This window comes from Actinia tenebrosa, unplaced genomic scaffold (assembly GCF_029948245.1).
Source record: "Actinia tenebrosa isolate PJP-AT-01 unplaced genomic scaffold, QUT_ActTen_1.0 PGA_scaffold4__44_contigs__length_22323623, whole genome shotgun sequence".
Taxonomy (NCBI): Eukaryota; Metazoa; Cnidaria; class Anthozoa; order Actiniaria; family Actiniidae; genus Actinia; species Actinia tenebrosa.
The window spans coordinates 15,706,480-15,734,025 of NW_028292581.1; the positions used below are offsets into that span (position 1 = coordinate 15,706,480).

The 27,546-nt window shown below is 39.0% G+C and overlaps 1 protein-coding gene and 1 pseudogene across 2 annotated transcripts; one reads left to right on the plus strand and one right to left on the minus strand.

Moving 5' to 3' along the window:
- Nucleotides 1-42: 42 nt before the first annotated feature.
- On the minus strand, nt 43-5,021 carry LOC116297091 (uncharacterized; annotated as a pseudogene).
- LOC116299658 (uncharacterized) lies at nt 5,021-27,418 on the plus strand. Of its 2 annotated transcripts, XM_089037070.1 has the most exons (30): nt 5,021-6,290; nt 7,019-7,088; nt 7,382-7,396; nt 9,700-10,004; nt 10,411-10,558; nt 11,118-11,372; nt 11,759-11,941; nt 12,763-13,076; nt 13,368-13,518; nt 13,995-14,324; nt 15,043-15,351; nt 16,180-16,485; nt 17,216-17,339; nt 17,585-17,700; nt 17,917-18,086; nt 18,368-18,455; nt 18,690-18,766; nt 19,216-19,255; nt 19,378-19,475; nt 19,805-19,921; nt 20,579-20,730; nt 20,971-21,106; nt 21,660-21,809; nt 22,453-22,552; nt 22,963-23,039; nt 23,142-23,276; nt 23,526-23,648; nt 24,020-24,177; nt 24,816-24,951; nt 25,399-27,418. In XM_089037070.1, exons 1-30 carry the CDS (start codon nt 6,276-6,278, stop codon nt 25,474-25,476), a joined length of 4,476 nt encoding a protein of 1,491 aa, XP_088893196.1. In that variant the 5' UTR covers nt 5,021-6,275; the 3' UTR covers nt 25,477-27,418. The 2 variants fall into 2 exon arrangements, with proteins under 2 accessions (XP_088893196.1, XP_088893197.1); XM_089037071.1 differs by lacking the exons at nt 23,142-23,276; nt 23,526-23,648; nt 24,020-24,177; nt 24,816-24,951; nt 25,399-27,418 and having other exon boundaries at nt 22,453-22,532.
- The last annotated feature ends 128 nt before the right edge of the window (nt 27,419-27,546 follow it).

Genomic DNA, 27,546 nt, shown 5'->3' on the forward strand with positions numbered 1-27,546 from the left:
GACTGCTGGCATGCAATTAGAAAGCTGGACAGTCGGCACACATTGTTCCGATATATTGCCCCGCCAACAAAGGCATACTGCAGGCTCCGTTTATTAAATCATTTTGTTGTTGTGTACAAGACCCGTTTGAGGGATTATCTTTGGTAGAAGCTCGCCTACTGCCCGCCAGGCAAAACCCCCTTTTTAGGAGGAAACCTGGTCCCTCCCGAATGCAGTGTTAGGCGAAAAAAGACCTTGAGGGAGAAAGGTCCTAAGATGTTTACAACGATTCTTAAAAGTAATAAAAGCAAGACAAAATTAGTGTGCCGTGCTTAACCTTGCAGTCAGGCTAGAATGAAACCCTTCGCCTGCGAAAGCCCGCCTTTTGCCGTTCGTTGCGTCATTATCTCCATGGCAACCACTCTCCATATTAGGCGAACCGTGAAAACAATATTTTGCTTCTATTCTTCGAACCGAAGCAAACAGCAAGTTTTCCCTATTCCCTACTGTATCCCTGAACCATCAAACACTCAAACAACTTTATTCTGATACATTGGAAGCTGACTGCTGGCATGCAATTAGAAACTGACCAAAGAACGGGACAAAATGAAAATGAATAGGGGTAGTTATAAGCCTAAAGACTTTGAAACAAGTAAACGATTCTCAATAGAATCCTCCACATACCCATCCTTAGCGGACTCTGACTTCCATCGACCGTGTCGCTTCCAACAACGGTCTGAAACTCGGGCGTTAGCGGCTGACGTAGCTCCACCTGCCCTGAACGAATGTAACGAAAGATTTGCATCATTTCCAGCAAACTGTTTAACCAAACCGATAATGGATTCCTTAGCTCTAGTGTAACTTAACGGCTTGCTTTTATGAACAAGCATAAAACCCCTGCTAGTCTTAACTATAGGTTTAAACACATAATCTGGGTTTGAACCGAGCCCCGTGATGCCTGCCAATTGAATATATTTTTCCAAATTGTAAACTGGACAAGTGGGATTGCCTGTCCTACTAATGACTACTTCCTGACCCTTTCTATACTGATCTGTTTTACTCTGTGTGACCTGGATGGTCACGTGTGAATCACAAATTGTGACATCTCTAACTCTGAGGGAGGCTAGTTCACTAAACCTAAAGAAACCGGCGTATAGCAGTAGAGCCATAGCGATATCTCTACGAACAGTTAAGGTGTTATCTAGCTGATACTTAGAACAGCACAAACGAAGTGCGTCACAAAAAATCGGCGTTTTCTTAACTGTGGGTTTGGCGTGCTGCCTTTTAGACCCCTCGATCACATTCTTAACAAAGGGATTAACTACAGGGTTAGGTACCCCAGCCAAATCGTGTACCCACTTCAAAGCACAGTAACTGGTTTCAATAACTGATGCGGAGGCGAAATTATCTGACAAAAATCCGAAAAACAGGGCAACATCTACGGCCGAAGCTGGGAAAACTGTAAAACTTTTCCTTTTTGCAAATACTACCCAGCGATTTAACGAATAAACGTAATTACGAACAGTCCCGTCTGCTTTAGCGCAAATAGCAGACTTCTTAAGAATGTCATGCAATCGGACCAAACTTGGGTCGTCTCTTACTCGATCTTGTAGTTCCTTCCACTCCCCAAAATTAAAGATGTTCATACCTGTGGAATAAAATAAAGAAATAAAAACTTCTTTAAACCTAAACTGAACCTTAGTCAGATTCGCTTGCGCCTTTTTGAGGATGATAACGATCCTGACTTACAACAACCTGTGGGTTATAAACGCGCCTAGCCTAGTGTAGCCCATCATGTTATTTCATATTATTGTAAGTGTATGTAAAAAAGCCACCTGTGAGTTGACAGCATGCACTTTATAATGTACAAAACTGTTGTACAAACTTCTGAGTTAAACAGGATGCATTTTAGACAAGGAAACCACCTGTGGGCTAAAAATACTACTGTAGTAAGCCACCTGCGGGCTAAAAATACTCCTGAAATAAGCCACCTGTGGGCTAGAACTACTCCTGTAGTAAGCCATGACGGCGTCATTAGCCTGCGCAAATAAGTGCTAACCAGTCAGAACGCAGTTGTCGCATATACCATTAAAAGACATGCAAAAGCCTCTGTCATTCGTTCTCGTTATCGGGCGACTGTAATCTATAAATACAGCTATGAGCCTGCAGCTCAGTTTCGTACCCTTAAACAATGTGTTGAAACAACGCCCGGGAACAGTTGCTGGAACATGATAGTCCGGGATTCCCACCCAGTCTGTGATATGCTTTGACAAATGAGTGCCATCTGGGCATAGGCATGGCCAAAAAACCGCTCCCTTCCAAAGGGGGACAATCATAGCTCCCTTAGCTTTGCAGATGTAAAAATGTCTCCAGGCTCTGATGATCTGGCTTGGAGGTGATACAACCCAGTTGTTCTCTGAGCCCCAATTTTGCGCGAATGCGTCTACGTTCTCGCACCCAGGATTCCAAAACCTGGAATTAAATCTGGTACATTTGGTATTATACCAAGATGCAAATCGATCAATGGTGAACGGGCCCCACATGTTATTGAGCCACTTATATATAGGCATGCTTATGCCCCAGTCATCCACGTCATTAAGCTTACTTACATAATCAGCCAATTGATTCTGTTGCCTTGGAACCCAAACTGGATTTACTGATATACTATTGACCGAACAAGCATCTGCGATTTGCTCAGCAACTGCCTGTAACTCTGGGTTCATGCTTCCCCTATGGATAAGGCTTACGACATTTTTATTGTCGGTGTACCATTGAATATTGTGCCCCTGTAACGTGTTTGCAAGGGACTGTATCATGTTGTCAATTGCTTTGGCTTCACGCCAAGTTGAGCTTTTGTTTCTCTCAGCTCCATCCCAAAGCCCGTGGCAAACTAATTTATTTCCTGCTGATATAGCGAACCCCCCATAACCACGCCCAGAAGCGTCGGAATAAATCACGGAATCGAATTTCCGAGGTTCTTCAAACAATTCTGTACCATTAAGTTGGCTTACGTTATTGGTCCAAAAGGACAATTCCTCCAAAACGCGCGAAGTTAGGTGGACGACGGAATTCCAGGACCACCTGGTCTCTAAAGCATAATACATATGTCGAGTGTGCAGGTAAACCTTTGGCCCAATGGCTTTTGACATGGAAATAATCTGACCCACAACCCCCGCTAGCTGCTTGGCTTGTATTGTGTTGGGACCTGTAAGGATGCGCGCTACTGAATCTTTGAGCTTATTTACCCTTTTTTCTGTGACATACAGGCGATTTTCTGACATGTTAAAAACGTGTCCCAACCAGGTTTGCACTAACTTAGGTTCCCAGTCGCACTTAGTGTCACTGAGGATAAACCTAGTCGAGATAGATGCTCGCGAACGGATGCAGCATCAGATGTTGCAGACTCCAAAGAGCGATGGCCTCCTATTCCATCGTCTAAAAACATACAGACGGCCTTACCCGAACCCCTCCATGAACTCACGACTGGTTTGAGCATTTTTGTAAACAAATACGGAGCCGTCGATAAACCGAATGGTAATACATTGAAAATAAAATACTGTAACTTACCCTTATAGAACCATCGAAAACCTAAATAGGATCGATGAGGTTCAAAAATTTCAACGTGATGGTAAGCGCTCTTGATATCGAAAGTATAGAGAAAGAACCCCCTTTGAAAAAGCTGTTTAGCTGTTTCTACGTCTTCGCACCGAAACTTATATTTATAGAGGTGTGGGTTAACATGCCTTAAATCTAGAACTAATCGCTTCTTTCCATCATCGCGAATGGAAACGGACAAGGCATTTACAACTTTTGGTTGGTAGTCCACCCTATCGATGCTACCACAAGTTAGTAAATCTGTTATAGCTTCTGTGACAAAAACCTGATTGTCTAAAGCCGACTTATTATTCCTTAGCACTGTAGGCTCAGGGAGAGTTATTAAAGGTAGTTTGTAACCCGATTTAACAATCTCTAACACCGGTTGAGTGACTTCTAACGCCTCCCATTCAGCGACATGTCGTTTGAGATTTCCTCTCACCTGCTCATGAGTTTGATCAAACTCTAGGAAATCTGCCATTGCTTGCTCATCGTTCTCTATAACAATATCGTCACTAAATTCGCTCTCCCAGCCTGTGCGAAAACACTCTTGCCCATCTTTTATTCCCTCCGAATCAACTAACAAGGAAAATCAGGCATACTTAACTTTTTGTTTCCTGCTTGAGGAGTAGACCCTTCGGTTACTATCAGTGGGCATTCACCTCGCCAATGCCCCGGTTTACCACAACTGAAACACAACCCGCTTCTCTTTGCATTATAAGCTCCAGGGTAGTATGAATATCCTCGACCTGGACCCAGGATGGGTAAAGCTGCCTGAGAAACAAAACTGTTGGCTGTTGGGTTGGTAACTGTAGCTGTAGGGGCGGTTCTAGGAGACTCTTCTGAACCAAGCATTGCGGTTCCTGCCTGCTTTGGTTGCGCGGGGCTTCGACTACTTTTCTTTGAGCTTCTTTTTCAGCTTTTTTGATCTTTTTTGCATCATCGTCATCCTCGGCGAGTTCATTCTCTACGTATTCGCCTACGGTCTTCCACCCGTATTCTGACTTGTCAGCTAAAAGGATTAGCTTCTGTCGTTGGTCGATTAAAGCAATACCTTCTTCCAGCTTTGTAAGGCAAGCCTCGTGTTTTCTTGCTTGAACAGCCTCTCGGGCCTCGACGACAGTCTGCTTTACTTGTTCGTTATGCTTGAATTGGTGCTCGTGACCTTTCTTCTTGAATAAACGAGGCTCAGTGAACTTTATTCGTTTGATTTCATTCATCTGGGCTTCGTGTGTGGTGCCCGAAATAGTCTCTAACTCTCTCTTCAAATGGTTCATCTTAGTGTCCATCACTTCGACAAGCTTAGTCATCAATGTGTTCTGTTGTCTCTCTATCTCTTCTTGTAGTTTTGTATCCATACTTGCAGTCAAATAATGCTTGGAAAAATAAAGACCTCGATGATAGAATGAAAGCTTGTGTCAAGAAAAAGAGAAAAGCGAAAAACAACGTCAAATAAAGGCAAGACAAAATTAGTGTGCCGTGCTTAACCTTGCAGTCAGGCTAGAATGAAACCCTTCGCCTGCGAAAGCCCGCCTTTTGCCGTTCGTTGCGTCATTATCTCCATGGCAACCACTCTCCATATTAGGCGAACCGTGAAAACAATATTTTGCTTCTATTCTTCGAACCGAAGCAAACAGCAAAAGTTATTTGTTAGGAAGAATGTCAGTTTAGAGTCAATCAGTATCAGGTCAACTATGGCGCTTACAGAACATTACAAACTAGAAGCTATATCATGGAGCTCGGCATGGAGGGGAGGTAAGTATTGTGTGTCGTGTAATGGATTGTTTTCTATGGCCAATGTGCATCATGGAATAGTCATAGACTATATATTGTGTCATATAATGTATTATATTATAAACTAATTACGACGACAATACCCTGAAATATTGACGGCTACTTTTATTCTTAAGTCTGTTTGGGGATAATCATTACTGTACTCACGATCAGTTGTGTCCATGTCATTATTATTATCCGCATTAGTATCGTCATTATGCATGTTTCGACCTTTGAATAATATATGCATAATGACGTTGGTCTACGACGAAAATGGTGCAAGGCGTACTGCGCATGCTCCAACACAAGTCCAAAAGCTATTTTTTATTTCTTTTACTTTTATTCTGAAGTTTACAATAGATATGAACCCTCGAGCTGGAACCCTCGAGAATTCCGGTTTGTAACGCGTACGAGAATATTGAAGAAAAATAGCGTCAGCCTTTTGTCGACATGTCTTTCCGTCTCAGAGATATGCAATATGCAAATTAGTTAAAAAGATCTTTAAAATTATCGTGTAGCAGTGGAGATTGTATTAGTATTTAGAACCATCTCTGTAACTTCTAATCGAACAAAACAAGCTTCTCTTTCGCGACAGAAAATAAGAATTCATCCAAGAGGCATGCTATTCGAAGGAGAACAGAAATTTCGGTTGACACGGATTCATTGAGTTTGAAGAAGCTAAAAGAGAATAATAGTGTCATTTCCTTTCGATTTTCGATTTAAATGGCGTTGGAAGTTGAATGCTTCAGTGCACCTGAATATCGTTACACTTAATCGACGGAGGGTCTTAGGACGTCGACGTGTCGAAGCGTTGTTGAACTAAGTTTAAGTCAAGAAGAATAAGAATAAGAAGAAGAAGAAGAAGAAGAAGAAGAAGAAGAAGAAGAAGAAGAATAAGAACGGATAATTTGAAGGAGAAGGAGGAGAAAATGTGGAATAAAAAGGTAACCTTATTAAAATGCAATTACAAATTGAGCAACTAATTCAATTCAATTGAATTTCAGTTTATTTACACTGTTTTTTTCAATTTTATATCATAGAATTACAAAAATATATATATTTTGAATAATATTTAGAATTTTTACTATAATTAACATGTAATAGGTGTAAGTGTACGACAGCCAAAGGAGATAAGCTTTCTAGTTGGCTGTCGTAATATTGCATCTAGGGTCAAAAAAAAAAAAAAAAAAAAAAAAAAAAAAGGAAGAAAAAGAAGAAGTAAAAAGAATAAAAAATTACAAGGCTATAATATTATAATAATATCAACTAAGCTATATAATATCGTCAACATGCTAAGGAAGCTGCTTCCTTCTTGACTTCATGGCCGGTAGGCCCATTAATTTCTTACTGAGTGAAAGGAGGAGGGCCCAAACCATTGAAAACAAATTTCTTTTTTGCGAATCCCCCAGCACACCCCTTTCCCCCCTCCCTCCCCCTCCCCCCTCCCCCTCCCCTCCCCCTCCCCCCTCCCCCCCTCCCCCCTCCACCAATAACAACGTATGGGAGCTGTAACTTCATTTTTGCGCCTGATACGTAACCAAGACCAAGACTACCTTGCGAGTGTCAAGTTCGAAATTGCATACAGGAAATCAGTTTACAAAAGCACGAATCCACTTTACTTAAAGCATTGACAAAATCCACTTGACTTAAATACTTTAATCTCGTCTTTCAGATGGCAGTAGTTCAAGGTTTACCCACATTATTCTACTTTATTTTTGTTACTACAAGTGTCTGGGCTGCAGGTAAGATTACGTTTATTCTAATTTCACATGTTGTTACATCCTACCCAGATACTAAGATCTGGATACGGACTTATCATGAATAAATGTAAATATAATGGAGAATGAGTGAATATCGTATAATTAGGTTTAAAATCAATTTAAGGACAAGTGGTAAAAATATATGGTCCCTACTCGAACAAAGTTTATATTCAGCATACTTTCAAAAATATTGAACGAGTCTAGTAGCTGGCTTTGATTTCCAACTAAAAGAGTTCAAGGTTTACCCACATTACACATTATTTCTGTTACTACAGGTGTCTGGGCTGCAGGTAAGATTAAGTTTATTCTAATTTGCCATGACCTTACATCCTATGGTTTTGACAACTTTATTCATTGATAGGCAAAAATTAATTATATCAATAACAATATAATAACGATACGACAACATCAAAAGTACTTAATTATTTGAGCGAAACTTTGACTGATTATTTTCCATAGTAGAAGCAACAACAGATTCTAATAAACAAACAAAACATACTTTTAATATATTCCTTGAAGTTACGATAGCAAAAAGACACAATCATTTTTGTTCCTGAAGGGCATATCGATCCATCTTCGACATGAATAAAACCTTGACTTACCCAAACTCAATCTCCTTTAACCCTCTGCGCTTATATTTAGATTTAAAAACTGTTCATTTTAATTTTCTTAATCTACATTTTTACACAAGAAAGTGTTCACAAACGTTAAGCTGAAGCTCTTAAGACCTGCGTAAAACTTGAAAACAATCTTAAAAATTAGGTCGAGCAAGCATCAGGCTTGGTTTAATTGTGACTACTTTTTCCAGCAAAATAAAAAAAGATTTTATTGCGATTTTTAAGAATCTAAAGCTAAAAATTTAAATGAGATGGTTTACTTTACTACTTTCAAGATCTAGGACATCTTTTTGTTCACCGAGGTTTCGATATGCGAAAATAAAATAAAGAAACTCTATTGAAGAAGAAGCTGATGACAAGCATTTGAATTGAAGAACAATGGTATCTTTCGATTTTACCTATTCGTCACGAAATTCATTCATCTCAGATTTCGAAATAAGGACACATCTTATAGTTTAAAAAGTTATAGATTTTGCTACCTTAAAAAAAGTACAGTTTTGTCTTGAGCAAAGAAGTTTATGTATTGAGACTTGCTCCTTTTCTGGCACTATCTTCGAAGGAGGTAGCATTTTTGGACTAAAAAGCAGAATGTTCTAGCATTTAGAAGGACGTGTTTCTGCGTTCTCAGCTCGCAAAGAAAAACAAAGGTCCTCAAGTTCTATTTGTGTGACTTCATTTCGTTTTGAACACCACTCTCAAATCCCCCGTTGAGCTTATTTTCAACCCTACTTATACTTGCATAAAGATAAGGCAACCCTTGCGATAAACACAAAATTAGTATAGGTAATAGCACGATCTCGAGAAAGGCTCGTCCAATTTTGAAAACTTTCAAAAAATCACTGTACAATTTTGATGTTCGTTTGATATATCTTTTTAATGACAACCTTTCACATTTACAATCTTCATGCATACTCTCTCGCTCTCGCACGTGTTTTTACCCATGATGCCTTGCGGCCTTACATAAGAATACTAAAATCACTTATACCTAAATTCCGAATTGTACGAGAAGATTGTGCGCTGTTTTTGTTTATGTCACGGGACAACAATCAAACAAATATCATTCCTCTTTAAAATATTTTAATTATCAATCAATTCATCATTAACCTGGCAACACGCATGTCCTAAAGATGATATACAAGCCCGTGTGGTCAAAAAAAGAAAGTTACAACACGTGAGTCATGTGCCTTTCACGAGTGGCACGTACAACCAAGTTTTGACCTTGAACTTCCTTAAGTCTAATGTATCCTTTCTGACTTGCCCTGAACTTGTTGTGACCCGGTTACGACTCTTTGCCCTCTGAAGTTTATCAAATCAATCAGGCATTTAATCCGTGCCCTAATTCCGTTTAAACCGCTGTAGCAATTGACCTTACTATGACCAAACGCTTCCTTGTAGGTCGTAGTTTATTCCTATATCAAACTAATTATTGATTCATTCATTCATCATTAAGATATTCTAGTTTTTTCAAAATCTAGATTAAGAGGGAACGCCTCCTGAAATGTTTTAGTCAATAAACGAACAATTATAACAACCTGTCAATCAATTTGATTTTTGAACAAATTCATATAAAAAGGGATGCATAAGAAATATTGAGAGATTTAGATTATGAGATTGGTGAACGAAGCCAAAATAAAAGATAGAACTTCGTGGTCGTACTCTATTGAGCCAGAGCCCCCGTAATATTTATAATACGCTCAACGATATGGAGCACCTTAATTAGGACTCTGCAGAGTACAATTTGGGATTTAATTGTACTCCTATTGTCCAATCAAAATGGAGTGATTTTGTTGAGTGTATTCATAAGTATTAAGATACAGTGAACAGAATCAAGGGGGGTGACTGTTACCTAAAAAGGCATCACACAGCGTCACAACTCCAAAGAGGGGTGTCTACCCACCTAATATATACCCCCTGGATCTACTCTTGAAATAGTGGACTCCAAAAACGCATAAAAATCGATATGGGATACTTTTCAGATGATTGTCGAGACCTTGCTCTTGGCATGCAGAACAGTGTCATAGCAGCTGACAAGATAACAGCATCTTCAGGGACAGCAGGTGACCAGGCCAGACTAAACTACACTAATGGACCATTGTGGTGTGCTATGGGAAATGATGATAACCCTTATCTACAGATTGACTTAGGGACCCCCCACATCATTTGTGCTGTGTCAACACAGGGTGACCATTTGGCGAAACAATGGGTCAAGACTTTTCAGCTTAATTGTTCTGATGATGGGAAGACTTATCATCCATACAAGGAGAATGGCAACACACAACAGGTCAGAGGGCGCAATAAAATCTTTTGAATTTTTGTCAAATTCCTTGATAGCTTTTGAGGAACCTTTCTTACGCGGCAGCCATGATGACTGGAACAACAGCTTTACCGCGCGTGACCTCGAATTCAAGCGTTTCGGGGCGAGGTAATTCCGTGGGGTTAAACAAATTGTATTCTCCGTCATGGCAATATATATGGCGCCGTTTGTTGAAGCCTGCGACTCAGGCTTGCTTCTCGCTTTTTCTTGTCATTTGACTTCTGCCCATCCAAATCCCAACGGTCTGAATTAGTTTTGAATTCTTGATCGTCGGAAGGCAAAACTCTTGACGTCTGAAAGGTAAAGAGGTTCCAAAGACTGAAATTTGAAAATCGTCTCAAAGTATTTCAATTTATTGTTGACACATTTCTAGACATTATATGGTAACGTGGATGGAGTTGGAATCGTCAAGCAGATTCTTTATCGAGGAATCATTGCCAGAAATCTACGTATCCTACCCATAATGCACCACGGAGCTGTTTGTATGAGAGCTGAGATATATGGAATACGAATACAGTCAGGTAAGATAAAAACACCTTATAGTTATCTTGAGAGATGGAACCGCCCTCTTTTCCTTGAGTGAATGCTTACTTATTTCAAACCATGTGTTATTTTCTTGAGAATAAACTAATTGTTTGTTTGAGTTGTACGTATTCATATTCATGTTTCTTCTCATACGCAACCCCGCCTTTAACATAAACCGTTATAGAAATAAGGCCTTTTTCAACAACAGGTGACGTGACCCTACCGAAGCTTTTCCATCCAACACATTTTTTTATACAAATTTTTATTAATTAATATTCGATTTTGTATTTAATACTATTTCTCCTTTGTTACATGTTATAAGCTGAAATTTCGCGTTCTTTTTAATATCAAAGTGCTCTTTTCATTTTGACACGACGTCACTTCTTAAGGGTAGGGTCAAGTGACCTGCTGTTGCAAAAGGCCTATTATATTCTAGGGAATGGGTGGTGGTCGGAAATGGGAAAACTTTACGTCCTGAAGCTAAGGAGGTATGTTGTGACTGCAATATTGGGATTCATAATGATTAATATATTATCTACTATCTGTATTTCTCAGCCTCTAAAGTAAACTACGCCTACAATAAAGCAGCAACGCAGTCCAGTTTAGGACATGTGTATGGAAATGCGAGACATGCAGTTGATGGGAATCGTAATCCAGTATATGTTTCTGGTAAAAGCTGCACCCACACCTATTATGAGAACGGAGCCTGGTGGATGGTTGATCTTGGTCATAGTGTACCTGTATATGAGGTGTTCATTGTTAATAGGAAAGCTTGCCACGAGAGACTGCACGACTTTCTAATTCTTATTGGTAAATAATTCCATTAAATATTAAATTTGAAAAATAAGGATTCACAAGAGAGCTACTAACTGATGTAAGCATTTTCTTTTTGAAACACAACCTGCATTTTTGTTGAATAGCGTCGTGATGTTGTCAGCCAAGGTGGCATTCACGCATAGAGCTGATCGATGAGGGTAGCTATTCACAAATTCATAGTTTTTTTCGTAAAAATTGGTACTCTATTCAAATAAGACGTCGAGTTCGGGAAGCGAACGCGGTTCGCCTTGGTTAAAGGCGAGCGCTATCACCGCTACGCCACTCGTGCTTCTCTAGGACAATAGAGAAGGACGAGGACAGTAGCTGTGTTAATGTCATTATATAAAATAATTAATAACACGAATATCTTTTATTTCTAGGTGGGAGTTCAAACAATGGTGGTAAATCAAATCCTGTTTGTAACAATGTGAAGGGCCCACTGCCGTCTGGGATTGGAACGTCTATCTACTGCCATCAAAGCATGATGGGACGGTTCTTGACTATCACGTTTGACAATCATGCGGGATACCTCACATTATGTGAAGTTGAAGTTTACACTGAAGGTAATGAACTACACAATAGATTTGTCACAGGGAAGTTCCAGAGGAGTCTCAAGAAACGATTTCTGAGATGCGCGAGCGCTTTTATAAATATATTGCAGGCGCATACAAACGAGGCATTTCCGAGCAGTGTTCATAGGAAATCATAGAGTTATAGGCAATTTCTACGATTCATTGGTTTTGCCTGAAGTGAGCTATTTCGTTTTAAACAATTATAATCCTGCTTCTGAAGTTAAATAAGCCTTAAGGTGCTGACACACTGTGCAACATTGCACGCAACATTGCAAGCAACAAATTTGAATCGGAGTAACACACATTGCAACAAAATATCGCAACATCGCTTGTGTCAGCCTGCTATGTTAAGATATTTGGTCAGCAGTTATAGATTTGGTGCTAGCTGATTGGCTGGAAATTTCGAAATATTGCAGGTAATGTTGTAGCCATGTTCACATGATGAAATTTGTTGCGCGCAATGTTGCAAGAGAAGAGAGCGACTCAACTTCAGATTCGTTGCATGCAACGTTGCGTGGAACAAGTTTGGGGTTGACACACGCTGCAACAGTCTTTTTGCGTGCAATTTTGCATGCAATGTTGCACCGTGTGTCAGCACCTTTAAAGTATTCCTTCATTAACATAATCTCAAAGTTTTTTGTATGTGTTTTCTATAGTGCGCGTAAGATGTTGCCCGAAAATGCCTCGTTTTCGAATCAGAGGACGAGATACTTTTTTTGACATCATAATAATCACTATTTTTCTTCAATTAATAGAAACTATAAAATATTTATAGTAAACGCAGTTTTAAAAGTACATACAATTCTTTTTAGTTTATATGGAATTAGCCATTGGTATATCCAATAGCAGCGCCGTGCCAGACAACAGAATGTCAGCGAGTTCTATTTATAGTAACGCGAGAACTGCGGCCAAAGCCAGGCTCCTTGGTAACAGCTCATGGAGACCAAGTGACGATGATACCAACCCATGGTTACAAATAGACCTTGCAGAGATTTACTACGTGTGTGCTGTGGCTACACAAGGTGATCCAAGCGGTGACGACATTACAGTAAAATACAGAGTTAAAGGATCTATAGATAATCTACGATGGGTGCCTGTAGAAAGCAAAACTTTGGAAAAGGAAATGGTAAATCATTTGAGCCAAAAAAATATCAATAATATACAATTACTGATGGATCAACTTAAAACACTATTAACAAAACAGTCTACAATTGTATTGCCCGTCTTTGCGATCGGAAACCATTACATGTCCAGATATATTGCTAAACATGGAGTTTGTGAGGTTTGAATCATCAGCGGATATACAGCACTTTATCTTAAAAATTATGGCATTTTAAAACATTGGACTGGGAAGGAGGGGGAGGATAGAAATACAACCCTTTGGTTCTCCTGTAACTTTATTTCTCGATGTGTTCAGGTTTTTACTGGTAACGAAAATAATTCAACAAGCATCGTCAAGCATTCCTTGCCAAGTCCTCTAGCAGCTAGATTTGTACGGTTCTATCCTTTAGAAAAGATTGAAGCATACGCCCTTAGAGTGGAAATATATGGTGTTACCAAAGAACCAGGTACGCATGTTGAGTTTTTTTTTGAAAGTGCAGATACAAGATTCTGAGTTGAGATTTGGGGGTAGGAAGTGGGGTGGGCCGGGGTAGGAATCACTTCAGTAACAAATTTCTATCACTTGAAATATTCCCAGAATGTTATACTTCCTACGTGTACATTATATAGGAATGTGAATAAACCCAGTAAATGACCCCTCATCACGAGTCTTTCCTATAGCTCCTCAGTGGTAGAACATGCGACCGGTATCCGGAAGGTCATGGGCTCGATTCCTATCAGGGACTCTGATTTTTTCCCAAGTTTCTTTTAGCTAGAGACAAATGATGAATAATTTCTATTTCCTGATTTTTAAATAAAATTTTAGGCAAAATTCTAGGTTGTGGTGGTGGGAATTCACGGACTCCCATGAAACGTTCCCCTGTTCCCTGCTTTTCAAACATAAGCAAACATTCTAATAAAGCCTTTTTGTACTTTTTGTTAGCTCCACCAATACCACCACCGATAGGGAACAAAGAACTGCATCCCAGTCACGGTTCGCATGCAGACTTGGTTTGCAGAGCAGAAAGAGGACTGAGCATCAAATGGTACCATAACGATACAGACATTACAAGTTACTCTATCGGTTCAGTAAGAACAGGATCAATACTCATATCAACAATACGTGTAAACTACACATCAGCTGATGATGTTTATGACAAATATTCTTGTGACAAAGCGCTAAGACACTGTACCAGTTTGGACTACATTTGTCAAGTGGATTATGGTTCATACAGAAAATTGCAGAGCAGAGGAAGCATCTCCACAATATTAGGTATGTATTTTGCTTTTTTAATTTCTAGCTTTCAAAAAAAACCTTTCCAAAGCATCATAGTAATGTAGGTGAAGCAAAGCCGATTTCCTCCCTCCGTACAACACAACATGTACATGTGAGTTGAATGTGGTATGTGTGTGAGTGTGAACGTGGGGACACTATAATTGGGACCTGGTTCCCCTTGTCTCCTCCTGGGTTTCCCCCGAAAAAGGATTAAAATTTGTTTCAGTCAAGACTTAGGGTAGGTCTGTTGGATTTCAAAGTTGTAAATTATTTACGTCAAAGTTGGTTTGTTATATACTTGATGCTGAAATGATCCTAACATTAAGTAAATAACCTATTATAGAGTCTTTGCACCAATTATGACAAGAAGCTGCGAGTATTGAGTCTGTTCAAATCTGATTTACATGAGAACTAATAGACCTCTGTACCTTCGTTGTTTGTTGTCCCATTTTCGAGACCATGTGATGCCACTCTTGGGAGTTGATTCTTTTATATGTACATATTTTAAATGCTCATCATAAAAGAACTCTTTTCAGGAGAAAATCACGTGGTCTGAAATGCGCAATTTGCAGGTAAAGAGGTCTATTCAGTTTCCCTAGGGAAAACACCTTATTGTTGTTCCTTTTGTCATTGCTGCCATCACGTGATGTTGCAAAGCCTCTATAATGGGATCAGCAGACGAAAGTTGATTTCTCTGTTTTTCTACAAAACGTAGTGCCCACGAGACCAAGACATCTTAACGCCACAATCAACCCTCAACGTGGGACCCAAAGACCAACTGTAACGTTGAAGTGGGAGAAACCAATGAGAGCAATTGGCAAAATAACAAGCTATACCCTATTCTATAACTACGTCATTGATAATAAAAGCAATATGCCGTCAATGGCCATTACCGATTTTACAACCATGAGCTACACGATTAAAGTCATTGGTGGAGCACGTTTTGGATTCTATTTGAAAGCGAAGGCCAATGGTCTTATTGGAGATCCCTCTCAAACGTGGACTGCACACATTCAGGAATGTAGTAAGTATTGTAAATTCTTAAAGCAGCTTTCATATGACTGTGGAAAAAAAGTTGGTGCTGTATACACGTACCTTGCCGTGACCGTGATGTTTTCTAGAATTTTGATTGAGTGTCCACGCCGTGTTTATGTCGTGATTTGATGGAGAATTCTAGTGTAATGTGATTGGGCTGTCGTACGCCTTGCGGTGTCACAACCGTGTTCGTGCTGTGAGGTTTTCATGGTCATACGAAAACAGCTCTAGTCTATTCTTCTATAACATGGCTCATTTACAGATTGAATTGGAATTTAGCGTGTTAGGTTTTGCAGAGGTAGGAAAATCGGAAAATCTGGAGAAAAACCCACGAATCTAGGGAAACACCTAACATGCAAACTCCACTCGCATGTTGGCGAGTCCAGGAATCTAATCCGACAACCTAGAGGTGGGAGGTGAGATAAGAGTGCACTATCGTAAGCCACCCTTGATTCCCTCGAAGGGTTCTAGCCCTAGCGCAGACCCGGATCATGTGAGTTGAGTTTGTTTGATGTGTTGTTCTCTAATGTGCTACGAGGGTTTTTTCTCCAGGTTCTATGGCTTCCTCCCTCCGAAAAATTCAACATATGAGTTGAGTGTTGTATATCGTTAATGCAGAATGTAGTAGTAGTGCGTGTGCAGCGAAGCTCACGGAAGAGCCCCGTACAGAGAGTGATAGTTGTTAAAAATAGTTTTTAGATAACATTAGGTACGAAAGATATCTTGAACTCAGTGCAGTATCTGCATATGGTAAGAGTTATTTAAAGGTAAGACTACAAAGAAATACTCACTCTTATTTTCACTACGCTCAAAACAGAACCGTCATCTGCTCCAGCAAACATCAAAGTGACTATGTCCGACAAGGGAAAATACAACGTGTCATGGGAAGAAATACCTAGAGAGCTAAGCAATGGTAAGATTATTGCCTTCGAGGTAAATTGGTCTTCCTTGGCTAGACGAATACGTCGATCACCTGTCGTATCTCGTGCAGCTAATGCTAGCGAGTCACCATACATACTGGTGAACATAAGCCTTACAGACAACATGAAGTACAACATCACTGTACGAGGATACACCATTGCAGGTCCTGGCCCATTTAGCGATCCTATAGTCCTTAAAAAAGGTAAAGTATATATTCATAAGAGGCCAATGAACTACTTCGACGATACGGCGGCCATCTTGCCAGTGGGCGAAACAAAACAGATATGACAAAAATTATATAGAGTTTGGTGTGTTTGTCTTTCTTTTATGGGTAAATGTGTTGTATTTTCTTGTGGTGAGCTGTTAATATCAATCGACGTCATTACTGTAACAAAACTTTGTTTCCCCTCTGGGCTACCAATAATGCCTTGGGATCCAAGGTGTCCGCCATATAGTGGAAGTAGTCCATTAACAGTATAACCTTTATTAATGATGGTAGCACAACTTACACAGCTAGGCATTGAAATGGGCGACCGTATACATCAACGATTTGGCACGAACGTTCACGCCAAAATTATAGGGACTCCATCGGTATATGCTATCGCCGAAAGCGATTTAGTAAACCAATTCTTTTGACTTTCTTCTCTTAAGGTGGCTTCCGTATTCATATTTCCTGACCGCATTTCTGGTTAAATAAAGAAGTGCAACATGCAACATGCAACATGCAACATGCAACATGCAACATGCAACATGCAACATGCAACATGCAACATGCAACATGCAACATGCAACATGCAACATGCGGCATGCGACATGCAACACGCAACACGCAACATGAGACATGCGACAAAACCTTCACCAACCTTTTTTGAAGCAGCTGTAATATTCTACTTAATTAACTGACTGTGAAGGTCTCTCATCTTTTTTTGTAGAGAAAGCGGAAGAAAGTAAGCAGGATGATCAAGTATCTGATTTAGTCGTAGTGGTTGCTGTTGTTTTCTCTTTACTCTTCGTCCTAGCCGTTGGGTTGATCGTCGTTATTTTCTGGTATAAAAAGTAAGCGTTCACAATTATTTTCTTTTACCCGCTGCCAACCCATACTTCATACTTTTCTTCGAGCTAGAAATATACGTATTTCACAAATACTATACTCAAATGAAGAAGAAGGGTAGAATCTCATGGAATGAAAAAGAATCACTTCATTCCAGCTGTAAAAGGATTTATAGTCAGCCTTCATGCCATAGGGTAATCTATGCCTTCATATCGTTCGAGTCATTTATCTATTGTTTTATTTTTTGAAGACATAAAGGCGAAGATATAGTAATATATGGACGAACTATTTTTGGAGGGTCTAACAAAGATACCCCTCATGAGGACAACCTCGGAGCACAAGAAACAATCTACCTTGTTCCCGTCGGTAATCAATGATTTGCAGCCTTGATTAAGTAAGGCTATTTATGAATTTGTTTTGATGTATACGCTAATCACGTTGACAAATGGCTCTTATTGATTATAGATGACGTCTTAACATGTTCAAAACTCAAGTGTAATCACGAGCACATACAACGAATGGTTTTAATCTATACTGAAACCATGCCTTTTTAATGCGTCTTTCTTTTCTCTTCGAATTTAGATGGGCATAAGCAAAATGAAAAGCAGAATGAGGGAAACATAGAAATGGTAGAAGTAGAGGGCGATGCTATTTATGAGAATAAGACAGAAAAAATCGGTATCCATCAGTTTCCAGACTTTATGAACCGAGCTAGAAAGAAGAAACATGAACTACTGGTGCACCAATTCAAGGTTGGCATCAATATTTAGTAAAATGTGAAGCGTTATGTGTCCATGCTCCGGTCTATTTAACTCTTGCCGTAAAGTATATGCAGCGTGCAACATGCAGCATGCAACATTGCAACATGCAGCATGCAACATCGCAACATGCAACATTGCAACATGCAACATTGCAACATTGCAACATGCAACATGCAACATGCAACATGCAACATGCAACAAAACCTTCACAAACCTGTTTTAAAATAGCTGTATATGTGATAATAATATTCTACATGGTTTATCTATTTTAGCTATTACCACAAGGTCGCCTGTACCCTTGCACTGTTGCAATGAAACCGATCAACAAATCTAAAAATCGCTATGGCAATATCATCCCATGTACGTATCGCAATAGACATCTTACAATACGTAATGCAGCTCCGTTTGGAGGACATAACAATATGTTTCCAATTAACAGGATATCAGGAAATCGAAATTATTTTGTTTTGTTCTTCAAATTGAGCTGATTTGACGTAGCATGCAAGGGGTCTATAATATATCCCACGTTTATAAGCTTTAACAGAGATCAGCTGATGTAGTGCTGTATCTGAGAACATGCGGCTTTGTTTTCAGACGACAATTCGAGAGTCGTTCTCGAAAAGCTGGAGGGAGACGAAGATTCAGATTACATCAATGCAAGCTACATACGGGTATGATCACAGAAAGATATCTCCTTAGTTGGAATACATGCTTAATATTCGGGAATTGTGTTGTTGAATAAATTCTCTAGACAGGCCTGGCTAGGGTATTCGGGTATATGGATAATGCAGGGCATTTCTAACCCCGGGGTTCGGCATCCTCGACAACATATATCTGATTTATGAGCATAAAGAATCTCGTTTTTGGAATTTACGGGATCCCAATTGTTCCTCAAATTCTTAGTATAAAGGTTTCATAGAGGGAAAATATCTTGTATATTGGTACGTATCTCGGCAACCCCTGGCCGGGTCTGTTTAGCGTAGATTTCATAAAAGAGTGCAAATTAGTTTGATCATGGTATCTGATATTTTATAGGGTTGAATTTTTTACCATTTACATATAAACAATAAAGTATATTACTAAGTATCAATATAGTTCTTCACTACACTTTGCTATTCAGGGATACGACTGTAAGCAGATATCCTACATTGCAACTCAAGGTAGGCAATGTAAAACTTTGAAATATTTTTGTTTCTCAATGCATCCCCCAATGATAGGAACTCCAATAATGCGTATCAATTTCTTTTTTCTTTTTTTTTTTTGTGTGTGTGTGTCCTAATAGGCCCTGTCTCTCAAACTGTTGATGATTTTTGGCGAATGATTTGGCAGGAAAAATCCTCAGTAATTATCATGTTAACAGGCATCAGAGAACACAATAAGGTAAAAAAATCCGATAGTCTACTGTTTTGGTATATACGATGCATTTGGCTTATTTCTTGGGAACTAACCACCCTTCGTCTCCTACCCCTTTTCCATTGAAAATGAAAAAGGAAGAAAATAATAACCCACATATATTTGGTAAGAATATTTTAGAAGGGTCGAAAGCATTATTTTTGAAGATATACGGTAAGGAGTGACTACTCCCCCTCCTCACCCCACACCTGTTGGGAATTTATGCTATTCTTATTAGCATTCATTCGTCTGAGTCAGTTTTCTTTGCAGCAATAGCAAAAACATGAGGAAAATAAGCTGACCTTCTTTTCTTACAGACAAAATGCGAAAAGTATTGGCCAGAGAATAGCAAAACGTACCAGGACCTATCTGTACATCTACAAAAGACTGAAGTATTTGCTGACTACTCCATCCGCACTTTTGTAGTATCCAAGGTAGCCGAAGCCGGTATCCCCCTTTCTTATTAAATAATTATAATAGAGAATTCTTTTCGTATTCAAGCAGTGAACGCCAAAGCTATTTTCTTAAAGAAAGGCTGTTGTACAAGGCTAAAATCTTGTTATGCAGAAGGTTGAACTTGTTTGGAAGTGGAGATGACCGATGAAAGTGGAAGCAAAGTGTTAACCCAAAGCAAAAATTATATTCGAAAATGAGGTTTAGACCTTCATTTACTTATTTCCCATACATTTTCTATAAAAAAGCCTGACAAAGCAACATTCTAACACAAATACAACAAAACATCTTTGTATTGAAAATACCGCTTCAAACAGGCATTTTATCATAGTACATCAGTTTCTAACTCTTTAAAAAAGGTTTTGAGTGTTGGAAATTGGGATCAAAACTCATAGAAAAGTCTAGTTTTTGGCGCTTTTTGCCATTATTGCTCATTTATTGAAAAAATTTCCTCTTAATGAATTAAAATTTTTTACTTAATGACTACAATTGGTGCGTGTCCTTATATTCCCCCATGAAAATAAGAGGACAAAAGACTTGCCGCCTTGATGACTGTCATGGCCAACGACACCAAGAGCAAATCTTTTGTCAAAATATTCCTTTTTTTTTTGTTTAATAATGAAATTGATTTTTCATAGATGAAGACAAGAGAACAGCGCTATGTCTTCCAATATCATTTCACTGCCTGGCCTGATAAAGGTGTTCCTCAATATGCAACACAGTTATTGGCCTTCAGAAGGCGTCTTGCATCAGACACAGCCATGGGGTCTCCTTGGGTTGTTCACTGCAGGTATTTAAACCTTTTTTGTTGATTTCTCTTTCTGATTTGAAGATACAGCATTTCTTTTGGCCTTGTTTGTACGTCAAGCTATTTATATAACAATAAAAGTCCTTGAGGGATCGTAACATCGTTCATTGTTGAGCGTTATCATTATAACGTCACGGCACTCGAACACGCGTTTTTTCCAGGTATAAGAAATTTACTTACTACTATTCTTTCTATTTATTTGTGGTTGAATGTTCATTGCAGTGCTGGTATTGGAAGAACAGGAGCTTTTCTTGCCATCGACGCCATGATAAGACAAGCACAAGAGAACAAAACGATTGATGTTGACAACTTTGTTAAAACAATGAGACAAAACAGACAAAACATGGTGCAGACAAAGGTATAGTTTGCTTCGTAACTATTTTAATTCAAAACAAACTTTGATCATTTGTAATCCTACATGGTTTTCTGTACCTTCTAGTTGACCTGATATAGTTTACTATTTTCTCATGACCTTACAGTAAAGAAAAGCTCGTCCATCCATTCCGTATCCATCCATCCATGCGTTCGTCCTTCCTGCTTCCTTTATTTCTTCTTTGCTTGCTTCTTTGCCTTGCCTTGCCTCGCCTCGCCTCGCCTCGCCTAGCCTCGCCTCGCCTAGCCTCGCCTCGCCTCGCCTCGCCTCGCCTCGCCTCGCCTCGCCTCGCCTCGCCTCGCCTCGCCTCGCCTCGCCTCGCCTCGCCTCGCCTCGCCTCGCCTTGCCTTGCCTTGCCTTGCCTTGCCTTGCCTCGCCTCGCCTTGCCTTCCTCTTTTTTTCAAAAAGCAAACAAATAAACAAACAAACGAACTAACTAAACCACATACATGCTGTAGCGCTAGAGATACCTATCTGATACAAAAATAACTAATATTTCTCTTTACTAAAACTCAAATTTGTCCACCCTATTTATCAGGAGCAGTACTTGTTTATACACATGGCGATTCTCGAGCATCTCACGTGTGGGATAACAGAGATACAAGCACAGCAACTGAGGAAGAAGATCAACGAACTGACTATAAACGACCGTAAAGAGAAAATCACGGGATTTGAAAAGGAATTCAAGGTTTTTATTATTTAAAGCACGATTAGCTACTTCTTTACCTTGGCACAATGTTCTCCCATTTCAGACCACCTGTCATTCCCTATAGTGTAATTTCTTTGTTCAACGGCTGCACACGAAAAGACACACGAAAATAAGTACAACGCAAACAGAATTTTTCCCAAGAAAAAGTCCCTTAGCCGAAATAAACGAAAGCATTACGCCTAGGGAAAAGAGGGGTGGATTGACAGGGATGGAACCCTACGGCTTTAAGAAATTTGATATTAAAATTATGAGGAAAATCTCATTAATGTCTTGAGCCATTTGCACTCTAATAACCATGCAACCCGCCGCATAGAGGCTTTGGACCATGACGTGATGGCGTGCAGCCATAGGAAGAGACATGACAATCAAGTCTTTTTCCCCATGGAAACGGAATTACTTTTTGCGTAAATTGGACCAGATTAGATTAGATTGGAATGCTTCTGACATGGCGCATGCCATCAAGTGATGGTGCAAGTTAACTTCTATTGATACAACACAGCACAAAACCAAAACAACAACAACACACACAAATTTTTGATATCAGTGTAAAAGTTGCTCTGTGACTCAGGGGGTGATGTTTTATTATTCTTATTTTTAAATTGTTGTGTTTATTGTTGTCAAGCATCTTTCAGCCCTGTGTCCTGATATATCCAAAGACGAGATGAAACATGGAAGCAAGATGTGTAACAGCAAGAAAAACAGGTTTCAACACATCCTGCCTTGTACGTTTGACATTTCCTATTTCTCTATATTAAGATTTAAAAAAAAAGTTACACAAATTACATCACTTTATCTTTCCACAAATGGGAAGCAATCTTCTCACCACGTGTATTCATATTTATTATTATTGCTTTCTTTACTGGTCTTTCTTGAGAAAACCTGAATGATTAGGGAAGTGACTGAAATAAGTTTGAAAATATTAAGCATTGATGTTATTTATCGAAAACCATTTTTCTAGTAGATAGACCTAGTTACAGACACAGATTATCCACACCACATACTTTTTCCTTGAGTATTATTTCTTTCTTTACTAAAAGACAAGAAAAGACAATACGAATATTCTTGGATTTGAATCAAATAATTAAAAAACTTTCGGCTCAAAGGCAATTAATCTACAATCTTTCTCTTATAGTGGATAAAGCTAGAGTTATTCTTAAAGTTGACACGGATAAAGAGGGAAATGACTACATCAACGCCTCATATGCCAACGTACGTTATTTTTTAATACTTTAATAATCTCTAATAAATTATTAATATTTATTAATAAATTCATTAACTATTTTTTATTTAAAACATTTTTTGATTTCTTAGGGCTACAGACAAAAGGACGCGTACATTTTGACCCAGGCTCCTCTCGACACCACCATCGCTGATTTCTGGAAGATGATCTATGACAACAAACTGGGAACCATTGTTATGCTGAATAAGAATGAAGAGGGAAAAATGGTTAGGGGATTTTTTTATTTTTTTATTTTTTTGCATTGCTTGGTATAATCGTTTGAATGAATCCCATTTCAAGCCTATCCCGACCCATGCTCTTTTGTCAGTCAACGTCAACCATAATTTCTCTGACGTCACATGCACCCCAAGAATTCAACATTCCCAATCTGAGGCTCAAAACAGTGAACTGAAAATTTCATGAAAAATGTTTTCAGATGTCATAATATTTATACATTTATAAATATCGTTTATCAGAGTTACCCCCCCTACTGGCCTGAAAAGGGATCATTGGAGTTTGGGAACATCACAGTTGAAATCATCCAAGAAGAAACTGAGAAATCCATAGTATCACGAGTGTTTACACTAACTCACAAATCAGTAAGTTATTCCACTTTCGTTACACATTCGATTCTATGCCATAAACAACATGCGAGTTGAGTTGTTTGATGTGTTAACCTCTTCCTTGGCACGAGGGTTTTTCTCAAGGTTCTTGGGTTTTCCCCCCTCCGTTCCGTCCGTCCATCCATCCATCCATCCATCCATCCATCCATCCATCCATCCATCCATCCATCCATCCATCCATCCATCCATCCATCCATCCATCCATCCATCCATCCGTCCGTCGATCCATCCATCCGTCCGTCCGTCCGTCCGTCCGTCCGTCCATCCGTCCGTCCGTCCATCCATCCATCGTCATTTTCTATCATTCGATAATGTTAGCCCTCATGATCTATAATTCATTAATCCAGGATGGTCCAAACAAACCACACAAAGTGAGACATCTACAGCACACAGGATGGAGTGATGGATCCGTCCCGGGAACTACAACATCAGTGTTGGATCTCGTTGAAAAGATACAAAGATCACAGCAAAAGTCAAACAATAAGCCTGTCGTTGTGTTGTGCAGGTAGATATTCTCATATCACATTTTTGAATAGACCTCTATACCTTGGTAGAAATGTTTCAGACCACGTGCCATTCTCTTGAGAATAAGATCCTTCGTTTGAGTTGTATTCATATTCATGTGTCTTCTGATGTGCAGCCGTTGAACGCTCTAGGGCACGTGGTCTGAAATGGAAAATCATTACTCCAAAGCCAAAAAAGTGTATTGCAATCCATTTTTACGTTATCCCCACCACCTCAAAGTGCCTTGGTTTCAATCAGCTGATAAAAATAGTCTTTTTGAATCTCAATATGTGCTCGAAATGCTGGTCAACACACACCAAGTCCTGTCAAACAGAAATAATTCTATTTTAAAAATTCCGGCCACAAAAGACGGGAAACGACGTGAAGTGAAACCCAGCGATTGTTCTTTGACGATGTAGTTAGGAGGATGGACCGGCTTTCTTACTCGGTGACAATGTCTATTTTTATGAGAATAAAAAAAATTGCTTTCACCCGTATAAATTTATTCTCAAGCGCTTGAATGCAAGGACACCCGTGGTGGAATCTATTGTTGAAACCAACATGGCTGCCGCTTGAAAAAGGCCCATATCATAAGATCTTGAACTATTCTCAATTATCTTCCTCTTGTCCTTGTTTTAGTAACGGTGTTGGTCGTAGTGGTACGTTGTGTACAATCTTGTCTCTACTCGATCGTGTCAAAACCGAACAAATGGTGGATGTCTTCCAGACTGTGAAAGCACTGAGAATATCGAGACCTGGAGCCGTGGACACTGCGGTGGGTTTATCGTTGTTTGTCCTTATTCTTGATCACTTTCAACCAATAATATACCTTCTAACCCCACTCTCCCCTTCCCTGATTAATCTCTCGTAGCTCGCTCGCCTCTCACCAATGAATGGGACCTTAATTCGAGACCCACAGGGCTCGGTGTCGCATGAGAGACGAGTTGCTTGTTGGTTCTCTCCTGTGCTTTGAAGGTTTTTCTCCGGGTTTGCCGCTTTCCTTCCACTTCGAAAATCAACTTCTAAGAAATTCCAATCGGGATTTCAGTGGGTAAAGAGCCATTATGTGGAAAATCCACTGTGAAATCCTACAATTTTATTTTATTTATTTATTTATTTCGTTTACCAGAACAAATTTCGTTTTCGCCGTCGCAATATTTATAGTCTTGTTTCTAATAAAATTAATTCATTATTGGTTTATTTCCCCTTTTCTTTTCTTCAGATCCAATACCAGTTCTGTTTCCAAGTAGTCATGGATTACCTGGAGTCCTTCAGCGAATATTCAAACTTCAATGGTTAAAATAAGGGCATACTAGACCTCTTTACCGTGGACGTGTTATGTACATTTCCTATTTCAGACCACGTGTCATTCCCTAGAGTATCTTCGCTCATCTTCTCACTTCTTCAAAATCTTATAATCTCAAGTCATATGGTCTAGGTTCTTTCTCAGTTGCTGCTCCGCTCCTCTGGAACTCTCTACCTTCTTCAATTAGAGATATTTCCAGTTTATCTTTATTCAAATTTAAACTCAAGACTCATCTATTTAAGTTAGCTTTTTCTTTATAATCATATTATCTATCTTATTAATTTATTCCTTTAACGTTATGTTACTAAGCGCTTAGAACAGACTTGTATAAGCGCTTTAAAACACTCATTAATGATTCATAAGCTTATGGTCCAATTGGAGCCACCATACACGTCACGTGCATGAACCTTTATACCCGATAGAGTCCTCTTCATTAGTATTCAAGTGATTTTATATAAAGACACATGTGTTTTTATATAAACACCACTCGAATACTATGAGGATGACTTCATCAGGGATGAAGTATGCATCCAAGTTTAGATGAAGACTTAGAGCCTCATCAAGGCCATAGTCAACCCTAAAAATCTTTGACTAACGTGCCTGTCTTTGCCTTGACACGCAATATCCAACGTGTGGGAGCTTCTATTGAATCTGGTTGCGCATGCCCGTGACGTCAAATCTCTATCGAAGTATAAAAATCCATGTTCGTGACGTGTATGGTGGCTCTAGTTGAACCAAAATCTTATAAATTGTTCATGGGTGTTTTAAGCAGTTCAAAAAACTCGTAGATCGTGTTTTATCAGGTATAAAAGTACTTGGTTACGCCTCGTGCTTTTATACCTGATAAAACACTCCTACTCGTTTTTTAAACACTACATATAAGCCATGTATATTATTATATTATATTATCATTCCATTGTTTAACGGTTGTGCACAAGAAGACACATAAATATGGATACAACTGAATCGAATTGAATCTTATTCTCAAGAGAATAACACGTGGTCTGTAATAGGAAAACATTACGGCACTTGCAAGTTGAAAATAACTATTTGACTTGAAAAAGCCGGCTTTATATAATCATGATTTTTTTTTCAAAAGGGTATCGGCTACTTAAACATATAATTGTGGAACGGATGTCATTTTAAGTGGTTTCTTATATGTTACAATACCATGAGAGAGAGTTTCCCTTTAACTGGAGGGACACTCTGCAACCACTCTGTCGTTGCACTGTTGCAGCTGCAGGCAACGTTTCCTCACCGTTTACGTATAGACCGTTTTCTCAAGGCTGCGTGCACATCAAAATTTAAGGAACTTGACGGGCCACGATACCAGAACACGAGTATTATTGTGCATTTCTATAAATTGTTTTTAGATAAGAATTCATAAAATCGATTATTCTCCTCTTTAAATATAAAACTGTCTTCAAAATTTTACTGTAAATATCGGTTTTCAGATTTGTGGCCCGTCAAGTTGGATGCACACGCAACCTTGAGAAAACGGTCTACTGCCATTTAAAATAAGAGAGAAAAACAGACGTCTTTGCAACAGGAAGAAATAGATTTGACTTTTAGCTTAATTGTAAATAAGACTACTTTGAATCGACTAGAAGTCTAGCGACAGAGTTGTTTTGAAATTGTGGATTTAGTCGGTGGGTAGTGTGGGGTGGGGGCTAACATTAACTTTTGATTTTCAGCTAAAATCAATACGTAAAACAATAATATGGATGTTGTCATCATACAAATTTTTACTTAGGGGCACCCCTAATAGACCCCTCGCTTATAAATAAAAATAACTAATAATAAGAATTCGAAAGAGCAGTCATGTGTATATTCGATAAGGAAATAGCTTACCTTGATCCATGAAATATATATTCTCATTTATTTGCAATAAGACCTCGTAAACTGGTTGTCCAATAAATTATTCGTACTCAAGTAACTTTCATTTTAGGTCATTTATCTTTTTTATTCATTCAAGATTCTGTCGTTCAGATCTCCGTGTCGCAATATTATGCTTGATCAGATATGCAAATTACAGATAAGGAAATTGTTGGAACAAAAGTATGG

Coding starts and splice junctions, on each gene's coding strand:
- LOC116299658 (XM_089037070.1), top strand. Junction 11,942..12,762: donor AGTTGAAGTTTACACTGAAG/GTAATGAACTAC, acceptor AATTCTTTTTAG/TTTATATGGAATTAGCCATT. Junction 24,178..24,815: donor CCTGTCGTTGTGTTGTGCAG/GTAGATATTCTC, acceptor TCCTTGTTTTAG/TAACGGTGTTGGTCGTAGTG.